This window comes from Cephus cinctus, unplaced genomic scaffold, assembly GCF_000341935.2.
Source record: "Cephus cinctus unplaced genomic scaffold, Ccin1 Ccin1_scaffold0806, whole genome shotgun sequence".
In the NCBI taxonomy this organism is placed as follows: Eukaryota; Metazoa; Arthropoda; class Insecta; order Hymenoptera; family Cephidae; genus Cephus; species Cephus cinctus.
The window spans coordinates 434,957-462,734 of NW_014333403.1; the positions used below are offsets into that span (position 1 = coordinate 434,957).

A 27,778-nucleotide genomic window follows, 5' to 3' on the forward strand; every position below is an offset into this window, starting at 1 on the left:
GTGGCGGTCTGTTTTTCTTTAACATCATCTCCATCTCATTTCATCTTGATAAACCGTAGCGCGCTTGAAAACGTAGTCAAAAACATTAGAAAGTCACCGCCATGGTCCAGATACAGTAATCAGTGCAGTGAACCTTAACTATTGAAAAAAGGATCGTAAGTTTGTAGTAAATATAAGGAAAAAAAAAAGAATAAAATAAAATAAAAGTACACCTTGAAGTTGGCGCTGAAGATCGATATATAATTAGCAACGTAACGTAACCTAACCTAACATTCTGTTGACATTGGTAGTCATAAAACAGTCAAGCCTCTAAGAGCCGCCTGAAAGACCGTTTATCCACGAGAAGCCTTGTGACAAATAGGCGAGAAGAGACATAAGAGAGATTTATTTATCTTGGGATCCAAAATGTCATATTATTATCCATATGTCACGTGAGAGGAGCGTGCGTACTGGAAGTAATGGAGGTATCGTTAATCTTTCTTTTTCTCACTTCGCTCCACGAGACAATTGTAAATGTGTTTAAGAGTCACTCATCCGTTTCCTTACTTAAGAAAAATGTACTCACAGCATATATTTTCATCCAGCTATTACGTAGGGTCGAAGTTCATTCCACGTCCTTTGATTCCAGTATGCAAAGGGTCTATTTTTCTACGGAATTCATTTCACTCCCGTCCGCGAACGAAACCCCGACGGGAGAATCGATAAGAACTAGGTTAATACGATCAGGTAAAGAGGACTTCTTTAGCCTACGTTGAAATTCTATATTTAGAATGGATATAGACGTATTACGCACTAATATATAAACCACAAGACTACACCAGCTTAGTGTATTACATTAGTTGTAAACAGTGATAACTATTCCTAACACAAAGTATACTACTATGATGGATGATTAAATAATAAAAACAGTACAGAAACTTCTAAGACATTCAGAAGAACTTTCATCCCACAAAGAAGTAATTGCAATAAGAAATATTGTTGCTATGGCAGAATGTTGTTTTGATAAATTTAATTATTTTTCCCAGAAACTTATTGCATTATATGATGCAACATCGTTTATGTCGATTATAATAGCCTGTGTCTTAAAAAGAATATTATGGGGTTAAAAAACTTATATTTTCATGTCTAGAGGTTACGTTGAGACGCTAAGGTCTGTTTAGACTGGGAAGATATCATCGATACAGCACAAAAGTTCTAGAAATGTTTGGTAAGACTTCCATGGGACTTGTATTATCCGTTGAACATCTTCAGGACGTTTATGGAACTTTCGTGTCGTAGGGGCTTATATATGTATATAGTGTACGAGTAAACACGTGCGTAATGTTAGGATTTCAGCGTACGTTGGCAAATATAAAATAGAAAAACCAATCGGTTCCAGGAGCCAGACGTAGATCCTATGGCGGCGTCCCTCAACGTTCCAACGGCGAATCTATAGAGGTCGCTTTGTTCGTACAGTCAGTCAGCGCGCGGCATCCGAACGAGACGTCTCGTGTTGTGGCGACGTCGGCCGTTAGAACAAGAGACTAAGTATCGTTAGATTTATCAAAAATTCATGGGTGTGACCATGGAAAGATAAAATACCAGAAAAGAAATAAGTGTCGACGTTCAGTTAAACAGTGTAGTAAAGAAAGCGTTGTGGAAGTGATAATTAAATTATTCAAATGATAAATAATCTGGATGATCGTGTCGTTCAGTTAACCCAGAACATTGTGTACAGTGACTAACGACAAGTTTATTGAAGTCAATAAAATAAGTGTCAAGGAGGGAGTTTTAATAATGATTATAAAAGAAATCGAGTAACAAATCGACCGTATTAATTGACGTAAAATAACAGGAAGAAAAAACAAAGAAATCGATTCGATCATTGACTGTTGGAATTATGCTGTACGATATTTGTGCTCGTAAATCATATCGACCTTTGGGCGAATTTTCAATTGACCTCGTTTACTGTCCCATTACGTTAACGATTCTATAAAAATTGACGTTACTATCGGTTCAACGGATTTCAGTCGGTATTTCTTACTGTACTGTTGTCATAGCATCTGTATATAGTTTGTACACGGCTATTATCTACTGATCTATATTCCAGTCGATCGTTGTTTGGAAAAGATTAAAATGCAGAATGCGCGACTGCGGTCGTCGCTTCCTATTGGAACGGGAACGGCTGTGCTTAAATGTGAAAGGAACTTTTACGACGGACTGATCGTTCGCGATATCGATAACGGTGAGCAGACCTTAAATACACCAAAACGATCGATGCAACGATAGAGGAGAGATAATAACATATACTGTTAGTGGTAATTAAGAAATGGAGTTGAGTGTTTAAATGTGAATAAGAAAACAGGGTGAATAAGTGTGTCGAAGAAATACAAAGAGAGACAGAGACAGAGGAAGGAGAAAGAGAGAAGAGAGAGAGAGAGAGAGAGAGAGAGAGAGAAAAGGGTGAGTACAAGAATGGAAGTTGCGAGCTAGATAAGAGATAAGAAAAAATAAGTAAATCCGTTAATGGACTGTCAAAATAAGTCTGAGATTTCATCGAAGGCTTCGTCATTATAATTTATACGTCGGGCGATTATACCTTTGAAAACTCAGCCAGAACTATGGCGTTCTCATACAGAGAGTCAAACAATACACATCCGTGTATAGTTCGTCGTTAGATAGCAAATTTGTTAATTGAAATTACTTATTCGCCTTTCGTATTCGCTCTGTTGTACTACTTGAGCAGTAAGTAGTAAAGCTCCCTTTTCAATCGGACGTCTCGTGACGCACGTCTCAAGGAAGTAATCTGGACACTTATCAATCCTAGAGATTGACAATGGATACAACAGTCGCGTAGAATATTTTATTTTTAATTGTTACGTAATCATTGGAAAGGGACACGAGAATAAGAGAGAGATTTTTTATCATGGGAGATTGAGACGTCTGCTTTGTTCTTCTTCTGGAACTTCGCCATCCTTGCGTTCGGCAGCGTTTTCCAGCTTATCGAATCGTTGAGTTCAGCAGCTTCATGGAGGAGCAGTATGATTTTTTTCGTTCGATGATCTTGCCTGCCTATTGTTTGTTATTGGGTATCATGAGGCGTCTTATCAGCGGTAAACCTATTTGATGTTTTTTTTGACATAAATTTGTGTGAAAACCAGGAGACAGCCAAGAACTGTTTACCTACAGAATTGATTACACATATAGGTTATGTCATGACTTAGGACACTTGGGAATCTATCGAAGTTGATTGGACGACTCTGGTACTGTTCAATGGATAAGTGGACCTCGTAGAAGTGATCGTGGTAAGGAGTGTTTGTTTGCAGAAGCACACCCGGTATGTTTTCTCAGGGATACTACATATTTCAAAGACTCAGTGACGTGGGGGCTTGCAAACACGAGTATATCGCTATTTGAAAATGAAACTGAAATCGCTGTAGGAATTTTATTAGTTCAAAATGGTAGCAGTCCAAATCTGGATAAAAATTTTGAAATTAAAAAAAATATACAGCATCTCACACGAACCTATACGCAACATGTTATTTTTGCCTGGGTTCTTTAGTATTATTATACATATGTATATCGGTATATATTTTTGTTACATTATGCAATACTGATTAACTACTTTATAGTACCACGGCTCAGCTTTACTCCCTACTATTATTAGTCCTTATCCTTCTGGCCATTATCGATACGATAATGGAGGCTGCTTGTTGATTCCCGATGCGCTCTCAGAGTTGTCGCTGATTGCTATGAATGGGGGGGATTGAATCGAATGAACCAGAATATGGATTTATACTTAAAAAAGAAAACAGAGGGAATCAACAGTCGGTAGCATCGACGTTGGCATTTTCGCAAAAACAACATGACCAACGTGCATTTACACTGAGTACTGTCACGTACACGTGATTCTCTCGAGTTCACGTGATCTACTTTCAAGGTCATCCCTAGAGCAACTTTTTTTTTCTTCCTTATTTCGTCCGATCGCTCTTGGAATATCCTACCCGTAATTTTCCTCCTTCAAATAATTTGTTATTCCTACATTCAACAGGAGCAAGTGTCTCGAGCGGCCATATTGAAAATTTGCATAGCTCGTTAATTCGTGAAAATTTAATCGTTAGACTTGCATCCTCTTCTAATTTATCTTTTTCAAATGACCTTCGTATCCTGTAACGACAATGCGAATCTCCTTAAGGCCAGCTTAACACGTTATCACAAAAATATCGACACCCTTCATCTCATTTTCTGCAGCTAATGATAAATCGTTTCGTTTATCACGAGAGTGTGTACCGGATCGATGCTCGAGTAAAGATATCAACGAGACGCTCGCGTGCTCAAAGTGCGACAACGGTCGCTGCCCGTTGAATGCAGTCCGTCGGTTATCCGTTAGAGTCAGGTCTAACCCAACCTAACCCCCACTCGAAGTCCAACCCGAGCAACACGTCAATCCAAGTTTATCCGGCATATAATGGGAGTTCGAAAAAGGAAAAGAAAAATCTCGACATGTAAAACGCGACTAGGCTTTTTTTATCGATATTATTATTATTCGCTATTATTTCCACACACGAAAATATTACGGTCATCGTGAGAGACTTGATTTCAAGATGGCGGATCAAGATCGCGCCAACCTTCCCGAGCTTTCTTCAACGACTCCCTCTACGTGGCGTGTTCACGTGACACGTAATTTTGGCATAAAATTTTCGTCACTTTTCTTGGCTTTGAAAATTACCCAAAACCGTTGTTATTGCTTTCAGTATTTTCACGCGAAACATATCGTTCGTCCGGGTCTTTCTTCCCGTAGGACTGCTTGTTATCGTTTACCACCGCAACGTGGCGCTACCGTGCACAGAGGTCGGCGTCGTATAAATCTTCGGAGGGAAGCGAACGAAAGGGGTGGGGGACCCCCATGCATCAAAGTGGGTTAATGCTAACGCAGTTTTCAGAGTTAACGAGCACAAGTCCGATAAACTGTCTGTAATTTTTAAGGCGTCACGGGGCTGCGCTAATGGCGTTAGGCAAAAGTTGTATCACCGCGTGCGACGGCAATGGCGACGACGTCGTCGGGGTCTTGGTGGCGGTTCGAGGCTTTAATTAATTTATGCTAATTCCAAGACACCTCGCGCGAACATCGTTCCTCTACGTATCTGTTTACATACTTTAAAACGTCCGCTGAAATATAAACTCCGGACAAGGTCTGATAATGATTTTCTGTTTTCTTTTTACGTGCGACCAAAATCTACCAATTGTTATTAACGAACCTTCGTACAGGATTACGTAAAATTGTTACAAAAAATTCTTCATATCTTCATTGCTGACAGTGGCCTCGGCATTAATCTCAATTGCATCGACGAAGGCTACGATATTACAAATAATTTTTCTGTCACTCGTAACCACGAATTTTGAGAATGGATACGTTCTTTACAAGCCAGCTGTACAAAGACTGTTCGGTGTAACGAAATTATAGTGATCGAGCAGGCGTCGCGACGCCTATCGTTGTGATTAACGTCGCTTCACCTATCCCTAATCAAATATCCCAACAGCGTTAATCGGGGCCACGACCGTCTATCTCGTAGGGTCGCGAGATTCAACTACGTGAACCCGGCCTAAATCTAAAGCCAGACCTTACGCCTATGCGATATAGATATACTATACCCATTGTCGTGTATATGTGCACAGTGCGGTCTCTGATATGTATCTCGCTGAGCATTGGGTTCACGTGTGTCTATATGCCGTATAATAAAGAGTAGATAGAGAAATAAATAAAGCAAGCCTGAAAACAAAGCCGTACAGAGAAGCGATAGCCGTAGGCGGTACGAATTTACTTTCTGTAATTATTATTCAGTACGGTGTGAACGAAGCCTTTGGGTTATTTCCTATGTTCCCTGGGGTATCTGCCTGCTCTAGAATTCTTGGTCGGGTTAGCTTGTTACTTTTAAAAAAATTTCAACAGTCACCGTTAATTAATACCTTGCGTACGGAACTTTATCGAAAGTCGGAAAAGCCCTGCCAAGTAACATAACATTGCCAAAGAGATATGACGCGGAGAATCACGTGGGCTAACGACGTGTTCGCTTCGATGGAGATTCCGACTGCTTTGTGGTCTGCGTTCATTTCAGTGTTGTCGCGATTTGAAAATCAAAAATTCAAGAAAAATATTTCACTGTATTTCTGGATGCACTTGGATTTATTATTACATTTTTTTTTTTTTTTCGATACATTTCGTACAGCTGATTTTTTAATTGAAAACTTATTAACGGAGCATCCCAATTTTTATAGCGTTCGAATTCGGCTACTAGGGTCAAGTGGTAGCCCAATACAAAGTATAGAGATAATAAGTCTGAGTGGGGTGGTAATACGAATGCAGTGCTAAGGCAGCGCGATGGGCGTTATAAGGAACTTTGAACTTCCCGTGTTTTCTCGCTCCAGAGTTCACTGACTTAGAATCGTTGCGAGACTCCGTGGTTATCAGTTACACGTTACCGATAATATACATTCCGAGAAAGGAATGTAACAAATTTTTTACTTTTTTAAATTATATGCTCACTTTTTTTTGCAATTAGTATATTTTATAGTTAACAAATTTATTGTTATATATATACATATATATATACATATATATATATATATATATGTGTATATACTGAAGTCTCCGTACCTGAAATCCTCGCTTTTATAATGTACTATGGAGTAGTGGATACAAGGCGATTTTGGTCGATGATCGTGCTTGGGACTGAAAGGGGTGGAAATTTAGGGGTGACGATAAAGCTATTCTATGGAATTGTATTATCCAGTGGTTTCTATGAGAAATTCTCGCGACAGAGGTTTCAATGTTATTTTAGCTCGATCGGAGGTACCTGTACGATCCTTGCTTCGATAGAAAAAAAAACCTTTTATTGAATTTGGTTATGGCTTTTTGGTAAGAACCGAAGTTTTTGATACGAGTGAGGGTAGGGAGAGGGGTGGCTTTATCCCCCGTAACCCTGAGCGGGCTTGTATACAGTTTTCGAATTAGATATTTTTTTGCATGCATATTGAAAATTTTTTTTATCAATTTCGTTTTTTTTTCCATATGACGAATGATCCGCTGATGGCTTTGCTTTTGCGGATTGCCGTAAGGGAGGAACAGACGATTCGTACGAAACAACCCTTAGGGCCACTGGCGTCGTGTCGCGAATGAAATTTAGTTTATATCCGCCCGACCGCTTTCGCTTATTCTGTTCACCAAGTTTGATTAATTTTCAACCCTCGCGCGTGCTTAAATTTACCCTCCGACGGGCGGGGGGGGGAGGAGGGGTGCTTTACATTAGATTCGTAGGGGTAGTTTCCTTCCTCGTACTTAGAGCATTTAATTCTTTTTATTCTACGAGTTTTTCTTTACTTGCGAGACTTATAGATTTTTTTATCTCTTTTTTTTTAAGGGGTGCCAAGGGATGCTTCGTGGGTTAGGTTCTTTTTTTTTTTCAGTTATACGGAGACGAGAAAATTCGTAAAATTTTTCGAAAAAAAAAAAAAAGGTAAACATTACGTTGATGCTCTTTTTTTTCCTGAAATAATGAATTTTTTTTATTATCGCTCTTCCGTTGCCTCACTTCTCTTTCTGCTTCTTCTTTCTCATTCAATTTTGACAATGTAGGGGGGGGGGGGTTACGTTGATGCTCTTTTTTTTCCTGAAATAATGAATTTTTTTTATTATCGCTCTTCCGTTGCCTCACTTCTCTTTCTGCTTCTTCTTTCTCATTCAATTTTGACAATGTGGGGGGGGGGGGTTGGCGCGTACTGAGTATTGAAAATTTTCAAAAAATTATGCGACACGAAGTTCAACGGGGATTCGTGACAAAAAGTATTGCGAAATTTCAATCGTTCATTGATTCGTATTAAAAAAAAAGTGATGAAAAAAAAAATCAAAATTTTTCACGATGTTTTCCATCAACTACGAAATTGATTTTGGCTTCGGCTCTGAGCTGAGGACGATCGATTTCTGCTTTCCGTCAACTGTTAGATAATTATCGGTTTGATAATTATTCCGGTCTGCGGTGATTCACAATTGGATACCTGCGTAGCTAGGAATTTCCACGCGCAAGTTAGGTTAGGTTAGGTTAGATTACTCGAAATTCTATCCGCATTGTATTATCTGGTCACCAGATACTCTCTGAGCGTGAAATTTTCCGGATGACGAAACTACGAAAGTTTTACCTTTTGCCCGCGAGACGATAACGAAAAATTGATATTTTCATTGGGCATCGATTGATTCGTCCGTAAGACAAAAAAAGAATGCGAGAGAATCGATGACGTTTAAAAAAGGAAAAAGTAAACAAAAAAAAGGAAATTGTCTTTGTACAAAAATGCAATCTCATTCAGAATTTTTAATTTGTAGACTAACGTATAATTATTATTATTATTTTTTTCTTCCCACCAGAAGGTCAAACCGAATTTATACGTTGAATTCCTTGATATATAATGTAAAAAAAAAAAAGAAAATTATTTCTCCTTCATTCCGCCTGTCTCATGAGCTGGCAAATTAACCATAGCTATATATACGTATAAGCTAACCGGCCGTCGACGTGAATTCGCGTTCGCGTGCAGCAAGTGGGATAAACTTCGGCAAGTGGCAGCCATTGAAAAAATAAACAACCTATAGGCTCCGAGCATCCAGCGTGTAGGTCTGTGATGTATCGATCGATAATACTTCCTCGCTCTGAGATAATATTTGAGATCGACTAAATAGCCAAAGATAACAAATCAGATTTCCGTGCAGTAATCGGTATGCCCGGAAGAGGCAGGCTCGCTCAATCTCAGATAGAAGTGGGCAAGGCCAATTCGGAGTCTAGGAAGATCGACTTGACGCTCGAGGCTGGCAAAATTGTATAGCGAAATCGTACGAGGATTCGCGTGATTTTTAAAGGGAAAATTTCAAAAAAAAAAAAAAAAAAAAAAAAAAAAAAAAAAAAAAAAAAAAAAAAAAAAAAAAAAAAAAAATTAAATATCCAAATTCTATCCGTTCATTTTATTATCACAGAGAAACGAGTATGCAAATTTTGGATAAGCAATTTTGTTATTTTCAATTTTACGTTTTTGCCTCGAACATGCCACAGGGCAAATATGTACTTGTCAGGCTGGTTGCTGTCGTACGTCTTGTATCTACGTATGTACCAACATGAATACGTACAAAAGTATACACGGATATTTGCGGTAGATCCGATTACAAAGATAAGGTACAGTGTATGGCTGGGCGGGGATGAGGGGGGTCTGGGATCGGTAAAGAGTGATGAAATGAGATATGCTGATCTATCGAGGATCGTTGGGATCATTGACATGTAGCATGGACCACGCGATCCCTACTTGAAACTCCTTCAAAAGAACGTCCACTCGATTAGACAAAGAGAGACTGAGGTGGCGGCTAGTAGCTGTCCTTTGCTAATGCTTCCATTGGCTACGTTCGCTATACTCTCGTACCTACGGCCGCTGATAGGAAAGAGACAGGGCTTGGCCGCCAGCAGTCGCTTTCTCTTTCTCTCAGCTGATCGTGTTTTTCTATGCTTGCGCGCCGCGATGGGTATAGCGTAACGCGGGAAAATTGAATTTTTGAAATGTACAAGGGGTTTTCGCCCTTGTGAAATTACTCGCTATGAGACTCGAAGGTTAAAGTTTCGTTCAGTTGGTGAGGGATTTGATATTTTTTTTTTTGAAAATTTTTTTTTCATTCGTAGGTACCATTTTTTTTTTTTACGAAATGATGCTTCAGCCTTAAACGTCACAACTTGGCAGACGTCCCGGTGATCGGAACGTCCGACTGGGTGTGCGCAACACAGTGTGGTGGTTCGAAAGGGTTAAGAGTGGAAGAAGTAGATCTGTAAGAATGACGGATTAAAGAATTTATTGTCATAATTCATAAATTAAAGAAATTATGAAAATGTTGAAAATTATGTTTTTTTTTTCACGATGAAAAATAAATATTGCTTGCCAATTTTCTTTTTCCACCGAGCATTCTAATTTTGAAATTCTCTTCCGGGATACCGAAATACAACGAAAGTATTACACTTTCTACTGTTCTACTGTTAAGGGTGGTACTCAAAGCCCTTAAAGTCCTACGCGAATTATTTACGTATAGGTACAGTGGTATGTTTAAATGCCTACCCTTATTTACAACCCTTAGAAGTATACATTGTTACTGCGCTCAGGGTAATTGTATTGTACTTTATTGCCGTGGGATAAAGGGATACTGTGTTTTTTCTCTTTATTCAAGGCTGCCATTTGCGAGCTGGAATTATTTTTTTCTGGAGCCACCCAGTATATTCCTGTCTAAGGGTGAATTAATGTTAAGGGTATAACTATGAAAAGTATGAAATTTTAGTTTGACGTTTTTTCTTTGGCCACCCTCGAGACAGCGTCCAATGTCAGGATTGTGCATTTGAACGTGATTTGAAAATCCCGCGCTTTATCTTAAGACCTCCCGTAGCTCTCGGGAAGCCTGAGAGTAACAATGAAAAATGGAAAATAAATTGCTGTACTGAAAATTCGAGAAAAAAATCTTAATCACAGTACACACTGATATTCCGCGTTGGCAGTGTGCACAGTCGCCATTTTGTATTGTCATCCACAAAATTAAAAAAAATGAACAATTAAAACAAAATGAACAATTTTCTATTTAATACAGAAAAAAAGTTGAACAAAAATAAAAACAGAAATCTAAAAAGATGTATTAGAAAGGAAAAGAAAAAAAAAAGAAAAAGATAGATTTTACACAAAAATCGTCGTTACGTAAGAACCGTTGAAATTGGTTTGACGCGTGACGCGTAACGGCTCTATTCATCCAATGAAATGCTGTCATTTGATTTCCCCATGGATTGCCCATCAGAGATCCATCAAGCTTTCTATAAATTTCCACCAATTGCAGGAATAATTTTCCACCCTCAATCTCAAAATGTCAATGCGAATATATCAATAACCACGTTAAACACAAATTATACATAGGCGTCCCGATATATCCGTTACCCTACTTAACCTCATTCGATTCATTTTCTCATAACACAGTCCCACAGACCTATAACGCCGAACTCCAACCACGAACAATACCGTACATTTCTCCAGAGTTCCTGTACGAGTTCACGTAACGACATAACGAAATAAGCCACGTCAAGTGGATTTGACGAAAAGTTACAAGGAACGTGACTGAGTCAATCTAATTTCAGACTCGACTTTATATATACATATATATGTATGTATATAAGTACTAGATAAGAGCATGCATATACGTACGGTACAATCTAGCCACAATAGGTAAATTTGAGAACGATAAATTTCGTTGTTCCGGTGCCAATGGGAGACACTATTATTATTCCTGACAGCCATGAATCACAGATAAAGGCGTCAACTGTCGATAATGACGTAGAATTGGGTAATGCCAAGCATTGACGTCATACATTTTTGTAACACTGTGCACGTTGATTCCTCATCCGTAATTATTGTATCGTCAGTCAGTTCGTCACGACGAAAGGAGAAAGTACTTTTACCATTACGCAATTGACAAGTTGGATCAATTTATTGAAGCTTTTTTCTCGCAACACAGTCGCCCCTCTCATACCGTTCGCTTGGGTTCGTGGTTCGAACTGTCGGAGTGTCGCACGGAGTACGGCTGAGAGACTGTCGCCTTACAACAGTAAATACGGTCTGTATGTATATATTTGCTAAGAATTTTGTTTCCGGTTGGCCTACCGTCACTCTCCAGTTCCGATGGAACCTTGTTCAGGATCCAGTGGAATATATTCCACTGATAATGGAACTCTGCTATTATATGGATATCATTAATCCTCGAACCGCGCCCGGTGTCAGTCATGCATAAACTGTGCAGCGATAGTTAATTGATTAATTAACGTCAAAATGTCGCGGGGACAAACCAAAAAATTGTAGTGAAAAAAAAGCGCCTCGGTCAGATGCCGTTCGGTGGATTATCGTACGAGCCTCGAAGCGTTTATCGTTATCGTAATTTTTAATTATAATTACTTAAGCAGCGTTTTCGGCTAGCGCGAGCAATACTTCGTCTCTGATAATTAAATCTTGACAACCCCAAGTGCTATCATTCGGGTCCAATAAATACGTAGTCTGTCGTATGAATATTTGTACACCGGGGTATATTTTTTTTTGAAATTTTTTTTCGAGTTTCGAGCAATTTCGACGAGAACGAGTTATATTATTTTATTTGGCGTTACGTAATTATCGCGAAGTCAGAACGATTTTTTGATTGAATTTTCTTGCAAAATACATATATACTAATTTCAATTATACCAAGCGTTTCAATATTTTTTTACTTCTCCCAGAAGTACGTGCTTCAATCGGGATGGGAAGTTATGAAAAATTATCACAGTGCCCTAATATTTATGCGACGGACTGTATATAGTATATTTACCAACATTATCATTACAATGCATTGAATCTAACGGGCGTAATGGAAATAGCGTATTAAACTCAATGGGGTTGCGTGATATCCGTAAATATACGGACACCCTATATTGCGTGAAGTAATAACGACTTTCAATCCACCCGGCCGCGAAGGCTATGCGGATTAAATATGATTTATTTTCTTTTGAAAAATTATCAAGTCGGGTACCGATACGTATATGTACCTATATCAGTATACATATAGTATGATACTGATACATAAGATTTTACATATAAAATATATAGTGCGATACCGATGCTCACGATTTTATGTAAAATTATTCAAAAAATAATGCACCATCGAAAGACGATTCAAATGCAAAAATCAAAATGGATGGCTTGGACAACCTTATATACTGTGACGATATTATTATCTTATATAATGGTATAGTATGTGCTGGAGGAACTACTGAATGGAAAAATATATATATATATATGCTTGTAGTATATAAAGGGTCAGGGGGTCTAAGGGGAAGTGACGTAATAATTGTGCACATACAACGCGTGTCTCTACTTATTACAGTAATGAAGATAAGAGCGATGATAATAGAGACTGTCAGTTTACGTGGACGTTTAGATTTCCTGTATAAATTCTGAGTGACGTGTGTATCGGGTGGCATAGATGTAGCCGACGTGTTTGAAATTTTATACCGGGTGGATTGAAGTGGGAATGATTTTTTTTTTTTTTTTAAACACTCATTAGGATACCAGCGATGCTAACAAAGTTTATTTAAATGCTAACAGTCATTTGCTTGGATATTAAAATTTCCTTTAGCAATTACGGCGCAGAGTATAATGTCTCGCAGGAGGTATACAGATGTGGCCAAAGTGTCCAGACATAGTTTCTAACGGGTGATTCAAAATGAAAATTATCTTTTTCCGTCCTCCTGGAAGTTTTACTTCTTTCTCTTTTATCGTCTGTCTCATTCGTTCGCACGACGAGCAAGAACCGTAAGAGGGTAACTTTAAACTGTACACTGGCCTTCCGCCCATGCTAATCACATGCGCGATCCGTGCTTTGTTTCTACCTTTATCCGGCTTCTCTTTTCTCATCCGCTTCCTTTTTTCGCTCTCTTTGTCTTTTCAGCTAAACAATGGTCTAGCGGTCGCCGGTGCGGAGCGTTTCCAACGCCAGCGCGGGGCTGATGCGCGCGAGAGAGAGGGCAGAGGAGACTAGATACAAGATGGAAAGGATGGGTGGGGATTTTCCAAAACGCGAATGGAGCCAGCGACTCAGCTTACGGGGCAGCCGGAGAAGTCATCAGGTTGGTAAAACGAATTTATTGTCTTGGTAGTTTTTATTTAAAAAATTTTTTTTTGCCGCACGTGTCAATGTTACTTATTTGTCATTTCTTGGATCCTTTTTTTTTTCTATCTGCTAATTGGCACCGTGTAACGGCAATAATGACGACGACAGGAGAGATTTCTGGCGCAAGCTAACGTCAACAGACACCTGCGTACTGGGTGTCTTAATTCGATGGGACTTTGGTGGCTCTGAGTCTCTCATTAACGGTACAATCTCGTGCACTGTTTTTATCCTTCCTTTGGACTACCGTATCCGACTCTTTCACTGTTTAATAAATTCTCAATTCGGCCCACGTGCGAATTTTCAAGCAGCATATCGTCGGCTCGCAGCCTCGTGCTTCGTATAACGTAAAGCACGTTGCCGCCGGCTGCCAATTAGATTCGAAACGTACACGCGATGCATTTTGGATTTGAATTACTAACGAGGTATTTGTTCGGTTCACCCGTAAATTCAGCAAATATGAAGCAGCCGTCGGGGCTGATATCGGCGCGTCTTTCAAATCACGAAAGTCCACTGTCCTTATTGGAATTTCAAATTTTCCCGGGTTTCGGCAAGGAGGCAGCCAATCAAATGCAACGTTCGTCTTCAAACCTAAAGTTACACGTGATCGTTTTACACTATCTTTGTCCAATTGGATTGTAATATTGAGTTTCGTACATTTTACGGAAAAAAAGGTTTGACAATTTTTTTTATTATTATCATTATCATTATACTATTATAATATTATATTCTTATACATTGCTATATTGCATTTCGAGGTTACGATGCATGTACTTCCGAGTGCCCCCTTTATGCTCGTGCTGAAAGATCGATGCGCGCGCATCCTAATCAGAGTTATACGGTCATATCGAATATACGCGTTACGTACATTGGAAACGCGTTACGCAAAATATATATCCTTTTATCACGTGGTGTATGCTCTGGCGCTTGTTCACGTACGAATGTGTATATAGATCTATATATATATACATATATATACATGTATAGCACGCGTAGGAAGCATCGATTTTACAGTCGTGACGCTTTAATAGCATAGTTTGAGCAGCTATTTGAATAGATGGGAAGATTATCAGAACATCTGGTCCAGAGTTGCGCTACGCCATGTTTGTTTCGTTGGATACAATTTATAATGTATTATATTTCAATACAGCATTTCTGCCGGTTAAAAATTTTATTATTATTTTTCATACGTTACACGGGTTTGAAATAGCCGATGCACCGTGCACGTTTCATTGTATCGTTTTATTTTTGCGGAGTCTCTTTGTACGATTACGAAAAATTCGCGGGAAATTCAAAAATAGTCGTCGCCGGCCGAGGTTCGGTGTCCTTTTTTTTTGTTCTCATTGATACTTCATACGAGATTATTGAAAATGGATTAAAATTGTCTATAGTCTGTCCGCGCATATTGATAGGCAGTGTCCATTCCGGTAGGTTGATCTTTTTTTTTAGGTTCAACGCACCGATCCTATTTGCGTCCCTTTTTTTTTTTTTAATACGCTTATCGAAAGTATAATCGGCGTCAGATCGATAGAAAAAATGTATCTCATCGGACCCTGTGCCGTTATTTAATAATTGTGTGGAAATTTTGCGTACGATTCTCCCACCTGATCACACGTATACGCGAGATTGGCCGTTTCCCTGAAAAGACCCTTTTTTCACTGAAACTTCAGTCGAGCCAGCCGGCTTAAAAGTTTTCGAGCCCCGCGGGCTCCGGCCGTTACTGTTTTACGAGTAGGATGGTTGAAGCTTTATTGACACTTGTCGAATAAGGTGGTAAAAGTTGATAGGAGGAACTGATCTCGGTTAGATCTTCTGTATTATATATATGTGTTACCGTGAATTACCGAAATTGAAGAATATCGACTTTCACCGGTGTAAGTCAGGAATAAGAGTATTTAAGAAAAATACTTGGAACTTAACCAAGCGACTATGCGAATGCTGACATTCACCGGTGAAAGTCGACATTCACCAGATTTCGGTCTTTCACGGTACCATATATAGCACGTATATAAGATATATCGAAAATATATTCAAAATGTATAAAAGGTATGTGATATAGTAAAAATATATTTTCAACGCGTGGGAAAATTGTGGGAGAAAGAATAAGTAACATTTCTGTAGCTATCGTGGCACGTAAGATGCGCGTATCTTAAGTAGATAACGTCTGTACATAGTCAGACACAAGTAGCAGTTATCCGACATCCTTTCCAAGTGGTTTTACCGCGCAACGACTCAGACGATCGATCATCCCCTAAGAGCCTACACGCTAGGGATGAAGTTTAGTAATCAGCTCTGGGCCCAGTGAACATTTTCATTCGTCCAAAAGGTACACAGTGCCTTTACGAGTATCGCGAATCCGCGTCGGTCCGCCGTAGTTGCCAGGAGAAATTTTGGTTACCGCTGGGAGGGAGGGGGGGGGGGGGGCTAGCAGTTATCCGACATCCTTTCCAAGTGGTTTTACCGCGCAACGACTCAGACGATCGATCATCCCCTAAGAGCCTACACGCTAGGGATGAAGTTTAGTAATCAGCTCTGGGCCCAGTGAACATTTTCATTCGTCCAAAAGGTACACAGTGCCTTTACGAGTATCGCGAATCCGCGTCGGTCCGCCGTAGTTGCCAGGAGAAATTTTGGTTACCGCTGGGAGGGAGGGGGGGGGGGTGGGCTCACTAGTCCGTGAAAGCAATTCGAAAAGTTTTCTCGTCGCTCTTCGGGAAAGAAAAATATCGGGGAGCTAAGAAAATACGTAAGGTTGATTTACCATTCCTTATTTTTTTTTTTTTGAACTTTGAAATCGAACATACGGCACCAAGCACAGGGTCGTATTTTGTTAAATCGGTAGCAAATGGAGAATGGTAATTATTATAGAGACAAGACAGAAAACGGGGCTTGCTGATGTTAAGCTTTGTTGTATGCAAAAGAAACTGTGACGTCACGCACGGTGAAATTTTCCCTCTCGTAGAAGTTGTCTCGGGTAAGTTTCGGGTCTTGGTTGTCCCGCTGGACGAGTTCAGGGCCGGAGTAGGACCTCTGGGAGCCCTCGGGTATTTATAATGAAAATTTCTACCAGGGCTTGTTTGACGTGGTAGAAAAATTTTAGGATAGGTTTCGAGGTTCATTTTTCGTAGGGACCGTTAAGGGTTGGTATCGATGTTTCGAGACGGATTAAAAAAAATACGAGGGTTGGTAGGACCGATGGCAGCAGTGGTCCTATGGATATTGTATGACAAGAATACAGTCGGACACCTGGGGCACTGACCTTTTAAAAACCTTCGAAACAGACAGAGGCGACAGTGCCGTCTCTAGAACGTGGGGCTATCCGTGGATGCACCCTCTGTGTATTAGAAATTACTTCGCCCAGGGAGACTGGTCTCCCTGGCTACGTCCCTGGGTGCTCCGGTCGCGATTGGACGACAGGAAGGTTAGGTAAAACGGTCGGCGCCCTCAAAGTTCGTGCATCGAGATCTGTGAGTGTCGCGGGTCCGACTGTGCCCCACGGTATCTGGAGTACGGTAGGGGTTTTGGTACTTGGATGTCCAAGGGATGATCTCGTAGGGTAGTGCAACTTTATTACGTATACAGGGGGTAGCTGTTGAATAGTTAATGCACATTTCACGTTATACAGTTGATGTCTCTGTGGCAGTAGAGCAACTCTCTCTCTCTCTCTCTCTCTCTCTCTCTCTCTCTCTCTCTCTCTCTCTCTCTCTTCCCGTTCGCCAGCCACCCTTAAAATTTAATTCCTTTTGAGACGGAACGTCTTTTATACCTATATCCCTATTGCGAGTGCCGTAACCGTGCCAAAGGCATCCCCCTACGCACAAGAGGGATGATTGTACTCGGTAACAGTAAGTCGAAAGAGGAAAATGGCTTCTATACCGGCGCCATAGACTCCTCGCCTAGGCATTTCGTATAATTAGAGTGTGGCAAGGGGTGGATCGAAAACAAGGGTTGCCGACGAATGGGGAAATTGACAAAGACAGGTTAGCTATACACCCCCCTCCCCCCTCCCGAAGGAAGTCGTAGCTACGTGGGCGGATACCCCATTTCGCAGAGGATTAATAAACGCCGGGGGTGAAGTTGGCTTGAAGCTTTTCTTCAAATTCATTGGACTCGTATTTTTCTCTGGAACGGGGCGTGTGGCTATTTTTTTTTCTTTCTCACATTAAATCACACAAACTACCCTTGAGAGTGTAATCTTTTATATTGCCTCTACCCCCTTCTGGGTTACGCTGAGGGTGTATCGAGAATACGCGTCCACGTGTGTGTATGGGGAAGACACGAAATGCTCTAAGGGATGAATTGAACATGGTGAAGTTATAAGGGCGACACAATGTGATAAGGTTATGTATTGTTGCGAAAGGCCGTGAAATGTAGGGGGCGATATATATATATATATATAACCTTCGATTCAAACATATATATATATATATATATGTAGAACGACTCAGAATATACGATATATTATTTCCGATACATTTTATTTATTATGATACTGCTGGATACACCTAGTGCCAGTCTTGGGGGGTGGTGAGTTTTTGATCAATTGTATGCATAGCATAGTCCATTCATAAAGGGGTTGAAGGGAAGCAAAATTCTCACCGCCTACGGCAGAACTTTGAGCTTATATCGGGCTGAGGGTTGCTGCTGGATAGAGGTCTGAGCCAGACCCTGTCTTGGGTGTTAAATTTTGTATTCAGAGAAACAGTTATTCCCTACAGTACGTGTTGGTCCATTTAATTTTTTTCTTCTTTTTTTACTCGAGTCACGTTAATCCATCATTGTACATACCCCTTTGTTATGAGCTTGTAAGTTCCGTGGCTTTTTGGGGGCCGATGACGCAATAATAAATTAAGCCCGCAGAGAGTGGGGCCCGGAATTCAAAATGACGCTGAAAAGTTTTTCGAAAAGTTGTTCAATCTCAAAATTGCCGCCGTTCGAGAAGGGCTTACTCGAGTGAGTACAAATAAGAGAGGGGATGAATTTAACAGCCGCCCTCCCTCTTCGCCTTCGTCCCTTATCGTTGTGACGTAGGGACTGACGTATCGAATTATAAAAATCCGTAGCCGAGGTGGGACGAAAGTATTCTATTTATAAGCGCCCGGAAGGATACTCGGTATCACCCCTTCGTTTTTTTTTTTTTTCTAACCCCACGGTTAGCCACCCCTTCGCAGGGGCTGCTGGTATTAGCATCTTCGATCCATGCTAAAACATTGGACGTGTCTCGGCATACCTTATCGGGACCCGTGTAACTTTGACCTGATGGGTGTTACGTATATGTATTTAGAATCAATGTGGATAAACACGAGCAATGAGATACTCTAGTCAAAATAAGGGTGGATACAGGGATAGCGGGTTCTATGTAAAGGGTGGTTGTCTGTGTCTTCTTAAAATCTTATTCTCCCTCAAGCTGGACTCCGTGTTTGACATTCGCTTTCGACGAGGTAATCAAGCAAGCCTTGTTCAATAATTTCGCTTCTTTTCCTTCTTATTCAAGCCTTCGTTTGGAAGATTAACTTCGTTCGCTAAAAGAGGGTGGAGCTGTACGGGATATTATTTTTTGGACACCCTATAGACATTCGTAGTAATGATATAAGGAAAGAAAATATTAGATAAAGAAAATCGTGGAAGGGATAAATTTGGGAAAGAAATTTTCAAAAAAAGAAAAAAGTTCGATTCCGCTAGTATAAAGATTTTTTTTGGGGTTTTTTTTTTCATTCTCAGGGTGAACTTCAGGGCTCCATGGGGTCCAGGACGATCAGCGGTTCCGTTAAGAGTAGCAGAAGATGGGCCAGTCTACGACAGCACGTGGCCCACGGTTCGTCCCTTGACGGTAGTAAGCCCGTGGTGGAGCTGCTGCTGGACCCACCGAACTCGAGGCCCGGAACCCCTGGATCGCAACCCCACTCGCCGAACACCCCCAGGACGCCGCACACGCCCGTTAAAAAATCCAACTGGGAAGTCATCGAGCACTTCACCGGTGCTCCCCGGCCCTCGATTGTCACGGTGAGAAAGAATTTGATTTCCTATTCGAGCTATTTTGTATTTCGTATTTATCGTTACGGCATGTGGCCTCTTGAAATTCGCTTACGCGAATTCACATTGCTGGGGCGAAACCGAAGGCAATGTTCAAGGGGTGCGCGATCGTGTAACTCCTTCCGGAGCTATTCAACTCGAAAGTTCACCAATCGCGTCTTAGCATACAGCCAAGGCACTGATTGACTCTCGTATCACTTTCACTTTCCCAAGCTCGTCCAACGGGACCCAGAGACTTTTGGAAGTTCATCATCAGCTCCTACCTGGGTTTCGTGTCGTCGGGGCGGATTATCCGTTAGTCGGGAAGCTAAAATATTTTTCACAATAAGGAACAACCTTGCCAGGCACAATAAGGCGCTGTTAAGACTCTGCCGGTCAAAGTGCCCTAAAGTCCAAGAGGAACCTATAGGCTGGAAGTGGGAAAAAACGGCGGATCCGAGGCTGAACGTCAGACTGGAAAAAAGTCAGCTGACCGGCACGGGGTCAGTAAGCAATACGTCAGGACGTCACTGCAGGACCGTACGAATATGTAAAAATCTCAGATCCGAGGAAATACGATTGACGGTGGCACTTTAACACAGGAAGGGACTTCGAGAGCCATAATTTATCCTAGACCCTATGCCGCTCGATTTCACCACTTTTCCTCGTGTCCAATCTCAGTCTTTTCCAATTTCGGCCTATAGGCCCCTACCTGCTGGACTTTCGGGCACTTTGACTGACTAGGGATTTACGAAAGTATCGATACTCAACCTCGAGGTATCGGAGTCCGGGTTTACGAACGTTTCGATCTTATTCAAATTTTCTTCGCGAAATCACCGTGCGACACGCGAAATTGATATATAAATATTTGCAAGTAATCTCTTACCTCGTAAATCACGTTTCTTAAACGTCACTGACACGTCTTTGCGCTTCCTCTCGAAACGCTGTGTCTACGGTGCTGACCCAACTGACCCTCATGAATTATTTGTTACAGATGGGACGAGGATCGGAAGTGGGCATAGGAGCTACGACCGGAAGGGAAGTCATAGTGGAAGCCGCCCTGAATTCACGGGTTACCGAGAATCCTCCGAGATGCGCGCTGAGCAGGTTTCTCAGCGCGCTCTGCGCATCTCATCGCTTTAAAAATCTTCAGGTTAGTTTTCTCTCCTTTTTCTCATTGTCGCCTTTCATCCCGATCGGTACCGACTTACTCACGCCCCTATGTGGCTACTGGTATAGTGGGGTGTACTGTGCAATATTATTCATTCTTTTCTTGTCGCTATTTTCTAAAAAAATATTAATCCTATAAAAATATTTAAAAAAAAACCCTTTTCCAAGCTAACCTAATTTATTGCAATTGCCAGTAAAATTTACACCTGGCTCATACTTTCAGGGTTAAGTTTTCGGTTGCTAGGGGTTATATGGGGATTCTATTATCCCTGTTAACTCTCGATTGTAGTCGCAGCATCCCCTTCTGACTGTCAGCATAGGATTACAGCGATGACGAAATCTTGTTTATTAACCTGATTAAATTACTGTCAGTAATATTAACCCCTTCTTGTCATTGCCGTTAATTGTTAATCATAACTCTCCCTTTCCGTGCGTTACTCGGGTATCCTAAATTATTAACGTCTTCGCCTAAAGCCTCCTCCACACCGAACCACGAACTCGCTGGGTACGTCAATAGAAATTCTCACGTGGTTCCTTGGTGTACTGTGGATTTTCCTCCTTTGCCAAAAAAAAAATCGAGGAGTATCGTATATTTTTCGCGATGCTCAACGATCGGGTGATATCTGGGATGTTTTATAGTCTTATTATTTGCTATGAAGAGGGTTGACGTAATAATTGATTTTGTTTTTTTCACCCCTTACGGTTAGTTCACTTTGTTGTGATTGTGCTCTAGCTATATATATATATATATATATATGAGGGTAGGGTCTATAACGGAGTACAACCCCCACCGGCGAAAAATAAGAAGAATAAAAAAAGTTTGTTGCATGGCCACCAGGGTGAGATTGCCGAGTGGCTCTCTGTTATGAGGGTAGGGTCTATAACGGAGTACAACACCCCTTACGGTTAGTTCACTTTGTTGTGATTGTGCTCTAGCTATATATATATATATATATATATGAGGGTAGGGTCTATAACGGAGTACAACCCCCACCGGCGAAAAATAAGAAGAATAAAAAAAGTTTGTTGCATGGCCACCAGGGTGAGATTGCCGAGTGGCTCTCTGTTACCCTCAAAGGGAGGAGAACGTAGCGCGACGTTAGCCCGTACACTAAGGGATGATGTAGCTGGAAGTGATTCGAGGGGTTTGTTAAGGGTTGTTTCGCAAGAACGTACACAGGGATTAAAGCAGGCGCCTAGGCGTCTCCGGATGTTGTCACGGCTCCTCCGTAGCCAGGGGTTGTTTCGCGACCCTTAAATTCACCCCCGTGTCTTAATTTCTCTAGTTGATGTTAATTTCGGAATTGGTACACGTTCCTCGTTGCCGTCATTTTTCATTTCTCGACACGCCCTAGGTGGCAGCACCGTCGATCCTCGGTACCGAGGATCGTTGGCGAGCTTTTCGTCTCTTTGGGAATAAGAAAAAAAAAATTTGACCTTCGATTACAAACGAAGTTTTTTTTTTCCTGTAACCTCTAAACAGACTAGGTACAGTTTGCGCCACGGTCGTACATACAGGTCTTGCAACTCCCTTGGAGGGGGTAGTCTTCTTTCAGAAGCCTTTTTTCATTTCGCTTCATGACCACAAGAGGCGTTGCGATCAAGCGATCCGTTCCTATGTCTCTCTCCCACAGCCGATTGTTGAGTGAGATAGATAAGGGGCCCGTTCCTATTTCTCTCTCCCACAGCTGACTGTAGAGTGAGATAGATAAGGGGGTCGCTCGATCATAGCGACGCTTGTGACTAAAATTTAAAATGTGCCGTGCTTCAAAACCACGTCTACCCCCGCCGCTGAAAATCGGGCGAGTTGCAAGACCTGTATGTAAGACCGTGGTTTGCACTGATACTCCTTCGTACATTCATCAAACACCCTTGTACAGTGTGTAATTATTTTTTTTTTTGTAAATTACATTGTACGATTCAAATTTATTTAGATTTTCGATTGGGATTGAAATTTTTTTTTGGTATTTCATACCCCTCTCCCCCCCTTCTTCCCCTCCTCCTCTCTCTCCCCCTCCTGCTTATCATGACGTATTTCGTTTCACTCGAGGTTCGCCTATCTTTACGAAATTGACGGGATTCTTCCTGAAATGTACATTTTGCTAGGAGTCGCGGTTGTGCTTTTTTTTCTTCTTTGCACCCTTATAAGAAATTTTTTCATTCCGCCCTCCTTCTTAACGTTGCTCCTGTCAGGCGTCACGTCTTGACGTCCCGTAATGCCTTATACACCGATATTTCGGTTTTCGCGTCAAAATAACCTGTCAGTCACACCAATTCCTCGTTTTCCCATCGACGAAGAAATCCCTTGAGTGCCGAGGATACTTGAGGTGGGAAAGAAATTGAATTTTCTCTATTTTTTTTTCTTGGCTTCTCTCTCTCTCTCTCTCTCTCTCTCTCTCATTGAAATTTCTTCTCGCTACGTTTTCTCCCGGATATCAATTGTTATTTCTCCTTATCGTCGATAAGTGACCCCCGGTTTGTTACTCGGTCTCAGATGGACGTGACTTTGTGTTTCTTGCTTTAAAGGAGTGTACGTGTATCGCGAAAGGAGGGAAATGGAGAGAAAAAATAAAGTGACTAAAAAAAAAAAAAAAAAGAGAAGAGATATATCGCAAAAGATAGAAAGCTACTAGAGAAAGCGAAGACTTTTATTTAAAGTCGAGAAACGTTTCTGTATTTTCGTGGGAACTTTTTTTGCTTTTTTTTTTACAAAAAAAAAAAAGAAGAATTTTTCTCTCTTTCCCTTCTCAACAAAAAGTACATCACTTTGCCTCCGATCTCTTTCCTTCGCGGAAAATTCACGTTGGTCCACGTACGTGTATATTCGATGTACAATTTTCTTTGCGGTTTTTCGTATTTTTTCTTTTTTCTCTTTAAATCAATTACGTTTTTATTTATTTTTATACAACTTTTTTTCTCTTATTTATTCATTCGCCTCGATTCGTCCCGTCCCCCCGCTCTTCCCGCTCGGCGTCTCCTTTCGGCTCCCGTCGGATCGCTCTTGCGCGAACCATAAATAAAGAAAAGCGCCAACCCTTTTACGACCTCGGCCATTCGTTCTGATGATTCGGCATATAATGACATTTTCCGCTCTAACAATAAAACACGCTTTGTGCCCGCATCCGCGAACCTCCTATAACTCTGTCACTGTATACAGCGTTATTCACGACAAAGGCGCCAGCTGAAATTGGACGCGATTTAACTATTCGGTTAGTCGTGGCAGTTCGAGCATATTAAAGAACTGAGCCAGTTTCAAGCTTACCAACTTTTCAGCTGTTGCGTTTCCCGTGAACAACTGTTTACGATTTTGCATTCTTTCTCGTCTTTTTTTTTTTTCCAGAAAAAAAAATATCTAGCACAACACGTATACAATGTAACAAATATACATTATATACACGGTGTACAAATTTCTCATAGTAGATTTCGCTAAAAGCGTTTAGTCAGTGAATTCTTTAAAATATATTTCTCTCTCGCTATGAAATCTCTCTGCGCATTTCCGCTGATTCGCCAGGTACGCTTTAGTCGGCTCGAGTGAAATACGTGAAAGTTTGAAAGAAAAAGAAAAAAACTGAAATTTTATATCCCCTTTACTCTGGACTCCTGACGCACGAGGTATATTTTTTATGCCGCTTTATAAAAGTCAGGCAAAATATTTCAGATTTCATAACGCAGACACGCAGATCGGACATTCTTGAGTCTTTCCCATTTTTCCCTTTCTTCGCTAATTCAAAAGCTTCGCCTGACCTCCGGCAGAATTCACGTAAAAATTGTCCCTCGAGTGACGTCACCTCGACGACCTCGCAGCATCCGTCAGGGAATTATCGTATTTCCTCGTATCGATGTCTTCTGGTATGTTCGCAGTGCCTCAGGGCGGGGCCCTGAGGTTTAAAAATGTACGCAGACCCGCGTGGATGTAAAATCGGCTTTCCATTTTGTCGATAGGAATATTCCTTGGGTTATTAAAAAAGGCCTACGCCCTTCATCCCCTGGCAAGGGTGGACGAAACGGAACCAAGGGATGCCGGATGTTCTTTTTACTCGAGAACGAGAGGACCCTCGATGCCCGTGGACCCGATGGGGCGAATGTGGACCAAGTCGACCAAAAAAAAAAACAATGCAAACCCCTACTCACCCCTATTCGATCCTCCCGGTAAACTTATGGCTGGCAACTTCCTACGTCCTCGACTGCATGTTACCCTCCTTCAGGGGTTGAAGGGGATGATGTCCTTTCAGTATTCGGCTACCCTTAGAAAATCCTAGCTGGGTCTTTTCCGATGGGGATAATGTTGTTCGGGTGGCTCCGGGTTGTTTTTTTACCGGTAAGATACGTCCCATTGCTAACCCCTGAACCCTTCCCCGTTGACAGCGACAGGTGGTGGTCACCAGGGGAATTTTGAAAATTCCATTCGCACTTAAGCTTAGGGCTCTTTTGGGTTGTCTTGGAACATAGTCACCCCCCTCCTCACGTGGCAGGGCTGCTACCGACCGATTATAATTATCATTAATTATTAACTAGTCATTTCGTATCCTTACGTCTACGAAGTAACTGAAATCCATCGGACTGACTTTATCACGCGAAGTCGCGCACCAAACGTATTCGTATGCGTTGCCGTGGGACAGTTTTACATTGCCAATGATGTTTTCCATGCCGAAGGTAAAAAAATCATTTTTTTTCGTTGATTTCCATTGTGATACTTTCGAGGTATATTCGATATGCGGCAAATTCACTGTACGTGGTTCTTACGGGTTGTTTTTTTACCGGTAAGATACGTCCCATTGCTAACCCCTGAACCCCCCTTCCCCGTTGACAGCGACAGGTGGTGGTCACCAGGGGAATTTTGAAAATTCCATTCGCACTTAAGCTTAGGGCTCTTTTGGGTTGTCTTGGAACATAGTCACCCCCCTCCTCACGTGGCAGGGCTGCTACCGACCGATTATAATTATCATTAATTATTAACTAGTCATTTCGTATCCTTACGTCTACGAAGTAACTGAAATCCATCGGACTGACTTTATCACGCGAAGTCGCGCACCAAACGTATTCGTATGCGTTGCCGTGGGACAGTTTTACATTGCCAATGGTGTTTTCCATGCCGAAGGTAAAAAAATCGTTTTTTTCGTTGATTTCCATTGAACGCAGGGTTATTGACCTCGGCAAAGATCTATTGGCTGTGAGAAAGTATTCTGCGGGTTCTATGACGACAGTAATGACCAATCGGGATCGCGTTAAAGGGAAGGTGATACTTTCGGGGTATATTCGATATGCGGCAAATTCACACTGGTGGTTCTTATGCTAAAAGGCGACTGACAAATGGTAGCACGGGGCGAATACGTGATCGGTGTGACTTATGCGAACAAAAATATAGTCGATGGCAACGAAGTGCCGTGAACAGAAAAGTTTGCGGGGTTCGATAACAAGATTTTGCGAAGTTGCGAAAAATTGACTTTTTTTCCCGGACAGACTTCGCGCGATCGTAGGTCGCGTTTACATGCGGGCTTATCGGCTTTGTGCGCGCGGCCCGGTCCCAAGGTAATTTCTGATAATGAAAGTTTTTATTCGATTCCGGTGATTACCTGTCGATGATAAGAGGACACGGAGCGCGCGTCAGTATCTGAACGAGAATTAAAAAAAGGAAGAAAAAAAATGTTAAAAATGAAAATGGGGGAAATACATCGATTTGTGTTATCTATCGATTTTACAAACTCGACGGTATTTCAATCTCCGTCATTTTCCTGTCTACCATCCCCTCCTGCCTCCACGCACCTTTCACTCATATCTTTTCACCCTCTTTTTCTGGTTTCCCTCCCCCTGTTTTTCCCTTTCTTCCTCTCCCCTTATCATCCTTCAGTCTCGTCATCCTCCCTGCCCATGTAAGCCCAAGTCTTTTATTTAACGGCCTGGCAACGTCCGTCAAGATTGCCAGACGCCGTGGGCGTCGGGACGCCCCCCCTCCCCCCTTTCGAAATCCCTCGCGAATAACTTATGAGCTCTCATTCGTTAGAGGTTTCCTCGAGAGGGTGTTAATAAGACATTGCCAACGTAACCAACGTATATACGGATAACCTAAAAAAAAAACTTACCGATTTTTTTCAACGAATTCTAATAAATAAAGAAAAAACCGAACCAAGTAGTCCGTACGTCTATAGGGATTGAAGGGGCGTCCCTGTACCTCCAGCATCTGATCTAATTCCCCCCCCCCACATACACTCCCACAATCTAAGGGGTGACCAGGGGATCGCGTGTTCCTAAAGTCCCTCGCATCCCTTACTCGTGATTAAAGCCGGACAGTCGTACCAAAACCCGGCCAAAACTTCCGCCTTTCCTCTGACAGTCACGAGTGCATTTAACAGAGTGCACAGGAGTCGGAGCTACAGGGCGATCGCGTGCAACGGCGCCGCACAAATCAGCCCCATGAACTTCGTCAATCTAGCACGGGAACGATGGGGTCAGGTACTGCAATAGTTTTTGGCTTTTCGTTCACGTCAATTTCGATGCCTCGATTACCCGATTTTCAGGTACCAATTATTTTTCAATTATTGCATCTCGACCGCGGCTGAAGGGTAGGGGATGAAACAGGTCCATCCCAGCTACGGTACACAAATAGAACGTGCGGGTACCGATAGAGGGTGGTAGCGTCGATAAGCTTCAAAGATGGATTTTCGGAACCCCGTTTAAAAATGAAGACCCCGTAGGAAGGAGGAGATCGGTGGATCGGGAGGTGAAGCGGCGGCGGCCGCAAGGGTGCAATTAGGCGCGAGACAAGGGTTCAACCCGGCGGCTGGGATTAATCGGCATCAATTAAATTCTACTCTCCTTCTTATTGGCGGCCTGGTTTTGCCACTGTGGGGTCTTGAAACCCCCCCCTCCCTCCCCCAT

At 41.7% G+C, this 27,778-nt stretch overlaps 1 protein-coding gene across 3 annotated transcripts in view; it reads left to right on the forward strand.

The window, feature by feature from the left end:
- The first annotated feature begins 303 nt into the window (after positions 1-303).
- The window catches only part of LOC107270651 (adenylate cyclase type 6), a 65,594-nt gene continuing 38,119 nt past the window's right edge, over positions 304-27,778 (forward strand). The window contains exons 1-5 of one of the 3 annotated variants that reach the window (XM_025088010.1): positions 304-464; positions 1,379-2,442; positions 13,502-13,679; positions 19,442-19,723; positions 20,727-20,885. In XM_025088010.1, coding sequence (XP_024943778.1) covers positions 13,560-13,679; positions 19,442-19,723; positions 20,727-20,885 — 561 coding nt within the window. In that variant the 5' untranslated portion in view covers positions 304-464; positions 1,379-2,442; positions 13,502-13,559. Of the gene's footprint in view, positions 465-1,378; positions 2,443-11,597; positions 11,645-13,501; positions 13,680-19,441; positions 19,724-20,726; positions 20,886-27,778 lie in introns of those variants that run through there. The other 2 variants (XM_025088009.1, XM_025088008.1) reach the window with 2 other exon arrangements.